Source organism: Gigantopelta aegis, chromosome 4, assembly GCF_016097555.1.
Source record: "Gigantopelta aegis isolate Gae_Host chromosome 4, Gae_host_genome, whole genome shotgun sequence".
Classification (NCBI taxonomy): domain Eukaryota; kingdom Metazoa; phylum Mollusca; class Gastropoda; order Neomphalida; family Peltospiridae; genus Gigantopelta; species Gigantopelta aegis.
In genome coordinates, this window is record NC_054702.1 from 93,180,550 (window position 1) to 93,193,264 (window position 12,715).

The 12,715-nt window shown below is 34.9% G+C and overlaps 1 protein-coding gene across 1 annotated transcript; it reads left to right on the top strand.

Annotated features, from left to right (window-relative positions):
• Positions 1 to 245: 245 nt before the first annotated feature.
• On the top strand, positions 246 to 9,063 carry LOC121371444 (lactoylglutathione lyase-like). The gene is made up of 6 exons (XM_041497334.1): positions 246 to 359; positions 2,339 to 2,421; positions 3,642 to 3,782; positions 6,962 to 7,026; positions 7,465 to 7,554; positions 8,030 to 9,063. Exons 1-6 carry the CDS (start codon positions 300 to 302, stop codon positions 8,116 to 8,118), a joined length of 528 nt encoding a protein of 175 aa, XP_041353268.1. The 5' UTR covers positions 246 to 299; the 3' UTR covers positions 8,119 to 9,063.
• Positions 9,064 to 12,715: the final 3,652 nt, after the last annotated feature.

Below are 12,715 nucleotides of genomic sequence, written 5' to 3' on the forward strand. Positions count from 1 at the left end.
TTCCGTTGCGTAAAGTATTATAAGCCGTTTCGTTTCGTTGATGACGGTTGTTTGTAGTTGTTTGTATTAAATGATCGGTATTCGAATGTCGTAAATTACTAGTTATCAAATTAATTTAGAATTGTGTCATATATAATATATTATGAGTAACCCTTATATTATCAAATTTCCCAACTTTGTTATTTGCATTACATTTGTTTTACTCGACTACTTGCACGACATGTTGCAAAGTGTAAATAGACTACTTTTGTCAAGACGATTCGGTGATCGGTGTAGACCTTTCACTGTTTTAGAACGTAATGGCACTTTCAGAAAAAGATGTCCAAGATGCATGCAAAGAACCGGACACATCTACAAAAGTAGTAACCGAAAACTCATTTGTTTTTGCTATTTATCAATAACTCTTGTCAAATTGTTATTCAAAACTAAGCACATAAACCATTCAAAGGTCGACGACAGTCACTTTTTGCACCCTTGTAATAGTTGTATATTTATAATTTAGCCCGAGTTACGAGTACTCTGACTGTAAGAGAGCTAGACGGACATTTGGACATAAATACGCTCGCGTTACAGTCAGAGACCAAGCTATATATTTTTTTGGCAATTCCTGACAACCAAAAAGTTGGCAAAGATTTCCGCTCTAATATCACAACAATCCTATGTTTGACGTCAAATACCTTTACATCGATCATTTTCGAGTTAATTGATTAAAAAAAACAATCCACATATTAATCACTAATAGGCTACACACACTACAGAAAGAAACCCGACAGCACCCACATTTAGCTAAGCTTTGGCAAACTCCGGACAGCAGAATTCTAAGTTCGCCGACCTATATCGTGATGTTGCGTCACATGATCGCCCACTCAGCCATTCCGTCTATTAGGCGGAATTGCCCAGTGGGCGATCATGTGATCTACGTCACGAAATAGGTCACCAAGCTTTGTAATTCTTGCGACGGAGTGTCACGAAGCGTAGCTGAATGCGGGTGCTGTCGGATTTCTTTCTGTACTATGTGTATTAGTGATTAATATGTGGATTTTTTTTTATTAATTAACTCGAAAATGATCGATGTAAAAGTATTTAACGTCAAACATAGGATTGTTGTGATATTAGAGCGGAAATCTTTGCCAACTTTTTGGTTGTCGGGAATTGCCAAAAACATACATAGCTTGGTCTCTGACTGTAATGAGAGCGTATTTATGTCCAAATGTCCGTCTAGCTCTCTTACAGTCAGAGTACTCGGGCTACCTTGTATTATGAACTTGTAATAGTTTTAACACTGACAGATTCAGCACTGTGGCTAAGAACAAAGCTTGTTCTTAGCCTGAGTACTGATCCTGACGTTAAGAGAGCTATAGTCCGTCCCATCATTCTATAAAAATGTTGGGTTTTTTGTGTGTAAATAACTGCAGTTTGGTTTGAGTATGAAGAAAATTAAAAGTATTTCGTAAATATGAAAAAAAAGAAAAAAAGAGGACATTTTTGTGTGCAATTTACAAATTGGTCGTCTCAGAAATAAATAACTTGTAGTAAATTCCATAATATGAAAAAAGTGTTTGCTGTGGGACAGACTATAGATGGACATTTGAACAGTCGGAGACCAACCGGTCATTTTTTGGCAATCACTGCCCATCAGACAGTAGTCCAAAGATTCCCGCTCCAATACAGCAATTAATAATCTTATGTTTGATGTAAAATACTTTTACAGTGATTAAAAATACTTTTTCCTTGATTAAAAATATTCACATATTAATAACTAATACACACACACTACATAAAAAACCCGGACAGCACCCACATTCAACTAAGCTTCGGCAAACTTTGCTAGCAGTATTCCAAGCTCGCTGACCTATATAGTATATTGATGTAGCATCACATGATCCACTATCATAGCCCACTATGACATTTTGTCTTCCAGGGGTTGTCTCATATGACTCGTGGCCACAACATGGTTGCAAGTGCCTCTTAACAATGCCAGTAGTAATTACTGAACACTTCCAGAAGTGGTCAGGCTAAGCCCACAGCTAAAGGCTCATGCAGAATTGGCAAGTGTGTGGCACAATTAGTCACAAGAGACGAGCACCTGTTGAAGTTGGAGAGACAAGGACTGGGATGTGGAGTTAGGTAGACAGCGAAAGAAGTTGAAAGATAGGATCGAGGAGTTGCCAGATCAGAAACAAATGAGAAGGATTTCAAACAAAGAGAAAGGAAAGGGGGCAGTGGGATAACAAAAAATAATAATATAAATAATAATAATAATAATAATAATAAAACAGGATATGCTGTACTTGGTTGTCATCAGATTGTTTCTAATTGCTTTTAATGTTTGTTTCAGGACTTCATATTTCAGCAAACAATGATCAGAGTTAAAGACCCAAAGAAATCGCTAGAATTCTATACAGGTGTCTTGGGCATGAGGTATGTGTATGGAATGTTTTTGTTTCTTTCTTGCTCTTGGTGGGTTTTTTAATTTCTTTTGCTTACTAGTAGTAAAATATTATTAATATCCTATTTAGCTATTTGAAGACTCGAGTAGTCATATAATGTAACACAGTGGCTACTGTCATTCGTTATTAGTCCAACCAGAGGGGACTATTGGCTTCATCTCCATCTTTCTGTCTGTCTGTCCGTCCATCTGTCCTACATATAGTTTTCAGGATGGGTTTTTCACAATGCCTTGAGATATTCAGCTTAAAGTTTGTGTATACATTTATCATATACTGTTCCAGATCACGTTGGCTTTCAATGCAATTTACCCATTTTGACAGAGTTGTGGCCCTTGAACTTAGGAGATCTATACAAACATTTTTTTCAAAGATGTTTTTTCACAATGCCTTGAGATATTGAGCTGAAATTTTGTTCATAGCTTTATCATGTACAGTTATAGAATCTGATCAAGTTTGACTTTCATGACGATTTATCCATTTTTGACAGTTATGGCCCTTGAATGTAGAAGATAAGAAAATTTGTTGGGCCTGGTACGGGTCCTGTATTGCATTAAGTGTACTCTCAGAATGCTTGTTACTAACTACACCGTGTGTAAGTGATTTGTATTAGCAACCATACAACCCCTGCAGTTGCCCACAGCAATCAGCAATGCTGTGCAGATTGCTGGGAAATAGTTTGTTCTCCACGGCACTTTTTGGCTTTGGATTATATTCAGGGTTTTTTTCAGTGGTTGGTTTATTTTGCCATGGACATTTTCTTAATTGCAGGGGTTGTCATATACAGTTGGGTTTACAATAAGCATTCAAAGTTACTCTTATTCTGAGATAATTTAGATACTGGTATTATGCTGTAATGCTATAATACAAGTGTGCTAAAAATACACATGAACCAGCAAACTATGGCCTAAAAATATGTATTACAGGGAACATACTAAAAGCACTTTGGTGGGGGGGGGGGGGGGGGGGGGGTTGGTCGTAAACTAAATTTACCCTTACATGTTAAAATAAAATGCTACATGTATGTATGTACTCTTTTTACCTAATTATTAACCCCCCAAAAAGAAGAAAATCCGAAAGAAATTATATGTGAGACTGCATGTAAACTGTGTCTTGCATTTATTGGGTAGGAGTACCTGGGCAGCTTCTCAGGGCAACAATTTTGTTTGCTTATTATTGTCCTGTATATTATAGATTGCTGAAACGGATTGATATGCCATCTATGAAGTTCACAGTTTATTTCATAGGCTATGACCAGCCGGAAAATATTCCAACGGATGAAAATGAGAAAACTATTTACTGCTTTATGCAGAAAGCTACTCTGGAGCTGACACAGTGAGTGTTAAAAGGAACTATTTTATATTTTAAAATACTTAATTTTGTATGCAGAACTAGATAACAAAATTTGAAAGTTAAAGTTTGTTTTAACGATACAAATAGAGCACATGCATTAATTACTCATCGTTTATATGATAATTCTGACATGTAATCTTCAGAAAGTTTTAGTTGACAATTCTCAGTTGTTTTGAAGGTTTTTAAAAATAGATATGATTAAGACTTGAGAAAATGTTCATACAATGTACCCTTGTGATACTATTTAAATCATGTTGAAATCCTCAAATTGTACATATACAAGTTTTAATACATTGTATTTAAACCAGTCATCTACCTTAACTTGTCTGTGCAGGAGCCAGATGGCACCTACTTCTATTGTTTTAGGCACCAAATAACAAAATTAGGAGCCATGTTTGTATACCGATATAGTGTATCATGGATTCAAAAAATTTCAAAAAAATTACTTGTCACAGGGCAAGTGCCAATCAGATATTCACTTGCCCCATATATTTTTCCACTTGCCCATACTTCTTAAGGTAACCAATTGTGTTACTCCTATTTAATTTAATACAGTGCTTAATAATGTAATAATATTGAAAGTAATTGGTTTGATTGCACAAATAAAGAATTTTGCCAATAGGTTACAACACTTACTCAGGAAGTACTAAATGTATATGTCTGTCCAGTAGTATCCATTGTCTTCTCTATTTGTTGATTTAAACTTTATTTTTTTAAATAGTGTCCATTTGTTGATTTAAACTTTATTTGTTTGGTAGTGTCCACTTGTTCATCTCAACATAATTATTGTGTCGATGTATGTATTAGTAGCCGTGGAGTTGGCGAGAACCCTTTCCACTTGTGATCCATTTTTTTTATGGCTGGCATTGGTTGAAAAATTTTTATGGATTTTGGCCCATGTGTCATTCTTGTGAGTATATTATTTAACATTGTCTGCCCCAAAACACTTCTCTGGGATGTTTTTACCCTGTTTATAGCTGAGAAATGTCTTGCAAACAGCCGTGGCTGGGCTCAAAGTAAACATGAGCTCTGTTTATGTTTTTAAAAACTGCATGTTTGGTAAACAACTGAAGGGGATGGGGTGTACATCGATTGCAGCCTTGTATTTTTAATTTATTGAGCATAATTTATTTGTTAAAAACTATTAATAAAGCAGAACAAATTAATATATTCATGTATGCTTAGAGAGCGTCGCACCATCATGATTATGATGTAGGGCTAATGAAATCTAACTGGTCACGATTTTGACGTAGGGCTAATGAAATCTAACTTCACCTTACTCATTCATTTTACATGGACGTAGACTTACATTTGCAAAGTACTGAAAAACATTAAGTATGTTTTTGCTACAAGGTTTATGATATCTAAACTAAAATATCTTGCAACGTTTATAAGAATACAGTTCATAATATTTATGCTTTGTTCAAGTGAACTTAGAAATTATAAACGTGCTTTCCGCCCCGGTCATTTGCAGAGTAGATTTCAGAGTCCACCACGTTAACGTCTAATATAATTTGAATATGACAATTTTTGTAAGGATTAAACATTTTGATTGCATTCACAACGCATGTATATTTTATTTTTATTTAAAATACACCTGCGAAGTCACAGTATTGTCTCAACGTTCCATTATTTTTCAGTAATGGAGAGATGAAACCCTACTTAATTAACCCACTAAAATTATTAGTGTTAATTTCCATACTAACATATATTCACATAAAATTATTACTCAGTGGTGTATTTTAAGTAGGAGAATATCCTCGTAACTCTCAATTCCTTAAAAATAATGGGACTCGTCTCCATTATTTTTCAGGAATGGAGAGTTACTCGGACATTCCCCTATACATAAGCTGTAAAGCGTATTGGACGCTATTTCCAAGTTTGAAGATCATCGAACTGAATTCAGTCAAACATTCAGTGGCGGAAATTACCGATCTTAGTCAATAGTAAAAGAGGAATAACTCTAAAGTTGTTATTGAACTTTTCAACACATTGTTTTCCGTTTTGGTGTTAACGCATTGGCAAGAGTTCCGATCTTTCCAGCATTTAGAGTTAGTTCTCCTGAGAGCTATGTAAATGCTCAAATGATCGGAACTCTTTCCAAAGGTTTTACCGAGATTTGTAAAAAAAAAAAAAAAAAAAAAAAAAGTTTTAGGTATTAATTTTATAGTCACTTGTCATCGGGCATATGCAATTAACATAATTACTTGCCCGGCACGGAAATTCCACTTGCCACGGGCGTCGGGCGATGGGATTTTTGAACCCCTGCTGTATGCATGAATGTGTGTGTGCGTATCTATGTAAGTGTGTGTAAACGGGTTACCTATTGGTACAAATATTAAAGAACTTTGGAAAGCATGAAGTGTATCAGAGAAACATTTGTGCAATTTATATATGTCTCGGGACTAGTATCTGTAATTGTCTGTTGAGTATTACATCAGAAAGTAAATTCTAATAATTTGATTAATTTGTTTTACTAAAGTGCAATGCTGGAGAGTGAAAATCTTCCTATTTATGAAACTCAAAACAGTATTTAAATTCATTGGTGTATGCTGTTATGTGATAAGCAGAAATATGTTTGCAAATTATTTTCCTCTGCTTTTTAATTCATGTATTAATGACATTTTATAATTTGTAACAAATCAGATTTGAAAAAAAAGTACTAAGTATTTTCCATGGAAAAAGGGAAACAAAAGTACCTCATAGTCGTAACATCACAAGTAATACATTCGGAAATTTTTGTATATATTCAGGATTTGCCAATAGTTCACTGGTTTTCTACTTTATGCTGACAATGTGTTTGCATGCTGCACATACAAGGTTGACAGATATCCCAGTCTATGTTAATCACGTGATCAACTTTTCTTTTTCTTTTTTTTAAGTTGTTGATATGATTGTAATGTTTTGTTACAAACTGAAACTTTTACTTTCCTTTTAAAGAAAGTGTTTCATAAGGGGTACCAAGAACTATTTTATAACTATTTTTATATTTTACTCTGATATTATATACTTGTTAAAAGTTGACCTTGATCATTTTGCAACCGGATAAAATGTTATAATCACCAAACAAAGAAAGTCACAATTTAAACAGTTCTCTGGAAAAAGTAAGGTAAATACAAATGCTCAAACTTACAGTATTTTTTATATCATTATCATTTTAGCAACTGGGGGACTGAAACTGACGATTCAAAATATCACAATGGAAACTCTGATCCAAGAGGTTTTGGTGAGAATTTATAAAAAAAATTCATTGAATATAGTTGGTGTGTCTTGGCAAAATGATGTCAACACTGAGTTATTAATTAGGCCTAGTTAATTCCAGTGACATGGTTAACACTGAAAGTAGTGCACTGGTAGTTTTCACCATGTATATGCTTATTTGTTCCACCTCCTTGATTATGTATGTTCTCCTTTTTTTTGCAGTATGAGTAGTTGTTGTAGGGTGGTGCGGGGTTTAATAGCAACATAAATTAAGCTATGGATGGGCAGTATTGGTGATGGTGTTGGCCTTTATTATTTTAGTTTTTTTGTAATTATGAGACAGGGAGAAAATAAGTTGGAAACGGTCATCAATATGTTTAATTATAATTCCACTCCTTGTCAGTCATATAATGTAGACATGACAATATGCTTATGTGTTTTCAATTGTTGTTATTGCTTTCAGGTCACATTGGAATTTCTGTGCCTGACGTGTACGAAGCTTGTGAAAGGTTTGAAAAATTGGGTGTCCCATTCATCAAGACACCAGATGGAGGTAAATTAAATTAGATATATTGTGTAGCAACGTAAAACTGAAAGGTTGACTTTATAATAATAACTATGAGCCATGTTGTTTAAATCTATTTTACTGCATACTTTGTGTTTCCATTAATGAGTAAAAACGTGTTATACCTACTTTTGCTTTCAAATAAGCATCGCAAATCGTCTTACAAAATACACATGCTAAAAGTTCCAAACTTCATTCGAAAACAAGAGTGACAATGTTACTCATTATGTGATGCCATTCATGAGCATTTTCAGTTTGTCGTTACATAGTTGCATTCGGGGGGAAAACCTCATGAATTACATCACTATTCTAGGGTTGTTTTTCCTTTTAGACAAAAAGTATTTTTGATGCATGATTTTCAATACTTTTTTATAAAGTAGTCTTTGAAACATCTGTTTATCCCTATCTGTCATATATAACATTGTAAAGGTTTAACATCCAAGAACGTTTTGTTTGCTTACAGGAAAGATGAAAGGTCTGGCATTCATTCAAGATCCTGATGGTTACTGGGTAGAGATTCTAAGCCCTAATAATATGGTTAAAATTGTTTAAACACAGAATTTTGGAAAATAATTAGGTATGCAACATCTGATTTGTTGATGTCTTTTTTCTGGACATTGAAGATGCCAGTATCTTGGTATTAAATCCAATATGCATTGAGGTGTCATTCTGTTTTACATGGTATGGATATATGGAGTGAATATGTTTTAGTTCCATAACCAATATTCAACATGCTTTAAGGTTGTTACATTTATCTAATCAAGAATAAACCGATCTTCCTTATGTTTCAAGTCTAAGATTTTTTACTTCTCCAAAATCAGATATTTCTCAACAATGATTATATACATGTATATTTAAATTTGTTTATTTGAAAACTCTTTGTATACTCAAATGTGAATATGATACATTTTATGTGAACTATACAGCAAATCTAATATGGTATATAATAACTTAAAAGGTTTGGTACAGTTTGACTATATTAAGTCACACCAGAGTCAGTATTTGCTTTTTAAATATATAGTTTACATTTTTCCAATTATATTTAAATTATATTGTACATACTTTCTACATGATTGTTAGGTACCTCAGGCCTCTCCATTTGGAAATGGCAGCAGTTGTCCTTTGCTCTCTTGATAATAATTCCATGTAAAAAATTTAAAACAAAGAGAAGTTTCAGATATTTAAAAAATAAGCATCACAACAGGCATGTGTACAGGAATTTTAGTAGAGGGAGTTATGTTTATAGAGGAGTCGATTCATGCTCTCCTGAAAAATATATTAGAAAAAATAAATTTGCTTGAGCAGAAAGGGCTTTCGACCCCCAAAACCCTTCCTGTGTACACACAGCCTGCTAAAGTAAAATGATGACTTATGAGACAAGAGAAATCAACTGCTTGCTGTTCATGGAGAGACTTTTACATAATTATGTGGGTAAAACTGTACACTGCTAATAAGCTTAGTAGATATGTGTGCAAAATAAAATGCCTTTGATTTGTATCAATTTGTTTGTTTGTTTTTGATTAAATTTATCATCTTTTAAATGGACTATCCTGAGTGCTGCATTGTAAGATGTTTGTGACTAACTAAAATAATATATTAAATGTATTTTCTTGTTTAGAAATCAATGTCTGTATATTCAATGCATTTCTGATCATTTTAATATTTGTAAGTATTCCCAAACTTGCCTTGTCTGGAATTTCCCCAGATTTATTTTATTTTTCCCCATGACACTGATATTTGTTTTACAGGTCTGGGTTTTCCTCAGCGTTTTTTCCTCTCTGGCTACGCCCCAGAGTATGTTACGCAAAAAAAACCACCCAGCAACATAATATGTTATTACAGTAGGCGATAATTTAATAACTATAGCAAACTCAGGATAATTGCTTTGAAGTTCATCTTTATAATGAAGTAGCAATTTCTGTTGGTGCATTGTTATTTCAAAGCAATGTTTGCAGGGATATAACTATTTTATCTCCTCAAAAGAGGACAGAAATTTAATCCTCAAGTGATCATCATGTAGTTGACAATGTCTGAGGATTTGTTCACTTTGGTGCTGACAGCATATCGGAATCGATAAAATGTAGGCAAAGATATCCATCTGCCATATCCTCAGTAACATGCTCGACAGACTGTCATCGGACATGCGATTTACCAGTGAACTACATCGCTCCCCGAAAATTAACCCCAGAATTAAAAAGAGTTGTAGACAGTATGCGTGCCATCTCCCGACTCCACCAATATAAAATCCTGACTGCCAACGTCCATAATAACATTAATGTCTCAAATCAAAATTTGTCTTGAATCTACTCCACATTAACTGGCGTAGCTGGAGGGCGTGCATTCCCCACAATCGCACCTCCCCACCCCACACCTTGACTTTTATTAGATTTGCCTGTCGCTCCATAAGATGTGCGCCCATCTGACAAAATCGCCTTAAATGTCACATGGCATCAACTACCGCTGGAATATTAAGCCAAGTCAGACTTGAAGAGGGGATAGTGGCAAATGTTTATAGGAGATGAGCACCTTGTGCGGTATTAGTAGGAGAAATGATGGCTAATACAGGCTGCTTGGAACCAGAGACATGCCACCCCCAGCCACACTAGTGAAGATGGGGCGGACACAAGACAATCTTTAAAGAAGAATATAAATATCAAAATACATGTCATGTTATACATATGTGAAACATACATATGTACGGGTACCCCCTTCTGCACTTTAGGACGAAAACTTACGTGTGTTTTTTGTTTTTGATTCCTACTCTACATAAAGGTCAAAATGTGGCTTGTGTACATTTTATGATCATGTTTGATCCATAGATAACATAAAATAAATTCAAAGATGCTAGTCATCTGTGTAAATTTTATGTTAACTTTTATAAATCTATATTATACACGCTATTGACGTGGTAGTTTCTTATTTAAATCGCACTGGGCCAACATTAGTTGTTTGGATTACTCAATTTACACTTGAAACAAACATTTCCTTTATATATATAAACTCAAAGACAAAGACATGGATTGTTTGGAGTAATACTTTTTGAATGGATTTATGGATGCAAACCAGAGAAAATGTGCATGAAACAACTCAAAGAAATGTAACCAAACAGTTGTTGCAGTGATTGCATGCTTTGTGCAAGAAACATGGAATATTCGGGAGAAATGCTGTCCAGTGTTCACCACAAAAGGCCAGACATTTAGTCGCAGATCATTGCCACTTGGTGCAGCCTTCAGAAGTCCAGAATTGAAAAAAACAGCATTAGTGAACTGTTTAATGCAATTTCGTCATGCCACGCCTCGGTGAAAATGACAGATGGCGAGTCATAGCGAAGCTTGAATCTTGGACCTCGCAGCGTGACGTCGCACGTCAATTCAACATCCACAGAAACACCACATGGCAACAATATCAACAAAACAACCAGGTCAGGGCCGACCACCCGAGACAACCCCTTGCCAAGACACGTGGATCCGAACCACGCATCTGCGAAACAGGTTCCAGCCAGCAATCCTCACAGTCCGTACTATCCCTTTCTCCAGCGTGCCAGGACCCATATTCACAAAATATCGTAAGCCTAGTTTTACACGTAAACGTAAATCTACGACTGAAGAGCTATTCACGAAACAACGAAAACGTAAGTTACGTGTAAAGTTGGACGTAAATATAAGGGTGCCTCCGGTTACAACTAATGCTTCACTAAGTTGTGTACATATAATAAATCAAGCACGATCGCCGTTATATACTATTATTTACGGAAACTGGCAGCATTTTCAAATAATTGAAGCAGTTTGCGATGGCGAACACCCACAGATTGAACATATTTTTGTTGGTGATCGAACAGATGTTTTTTTACATATCCAAAAGCTTACCGCCCTGTGCAGAGCCGGCTATACACGGGAGAGACTAAATCGTAGACACTGAGAGTCGTCAGCCAGTGAGCGTCTACTGAATATTCATGATCAAACGGTTGATCGACATCGATATTTTACGACATCGAGTAATGTTCTGGTGTATACATATATAAATTATTCCAACTGTAGATATTAATGTAACAAGTATTTAATAATATACAGTGTGCTTAATAAATTGTATAATTGAATGTTACGTAGCGTATATCAATGTCGTTGTTTGTTGTTTTCCTGCTCTTCTTCTGTGGGATAATCCCGCCGATATTTTGATGAATTTTACACCAGTGGTTACGGTTATCTAAACGTCAAAATTGTAATGCACGTCTGTACAACTTAATTTCATACACAAATAAACAAACAACAACAACAAAAATCATTCAACAACTACAGAATGTATAATTTAAAATAATTACTGTATAAATGAGTACAGGTCAAACCGATTACAAATTTTTTTGTCCACTATTGTTATTTATAATTATTTAATTATTTGTAATAACAATTGTCCTAAATAAAAATAATTACAACAACAACACAACAGTAGTTACGGTAGGTTTTTGGAAAATTATAAATTTAAGATTTCAGTAGGTTGGATTATAAATACATTATCTCACTACCAAGTACACATGAAGTCATCCACTGATGTAGTAAAAGTGATGTAGTAAAAGTCTACTTTTGTAGACACAAAATTAATCAATTATCTAAGTGATCAGAGTAGATTTCTGTTTCTTTATTTTTTTAAATATGATTTTTATTAAATAGATTTGAATAAAGTACCACTGAAGGTTCATTTACCTTTAATATACATATACATACATGTATACATACATACATACACACACACATACATACGTGACAGTGTGAGTGTGTGTGTGTGTAACCGGCCTCGGTGGCGCAGTGGTTAAGCCATCGGACTACAGACTGGTAGGTACAGGTTTCACAACCCCGTACCGGCTCTAGCCCATAGCAAGTTCTTAAGGACTCATTGCATAGGTGTAAGGCTACTACACCCTCTTCTCTCTCCCTAACCATTAACCAACTAACAACTAACCCACTGTCCTGGACAGACAGCCCAGATAACTGAGGTGTGTGCCCAAGACAGTGTGCTTGAACCTTAATTGGATATAAGCACGGAAATAAGCTGAAATAAATGTGTGCGTGTGTGAAATACATATGTATAAGTAAACACTTCTTCTTTTTTTTAACGACACCACTAGAGCACATAGATTCATTGGATGTCAAACATT

Coding starts and splice junctions, on each gene's coding strand:
- LOC121371444 (XM_041497334.1), top strand. CDS start 300: ATGGCACTTTCAGAAAAAGATGTCCAAGATGCATGCAAAGAACCGGAC. Junction 360..2,338: donor AACCGGACACATCTACAAAA/GTAGTAACCGAA, acceptor TGTTTGTTTCAG/GACTTCATATTTCAGCAAAC. Junction 7,555..8,029: donor CATCAAGACACCAGATGGAG/GTAAATTAAATT, acceptor GTTTGCTTACAG/GAAAGATGAAAGGTCTGGCA.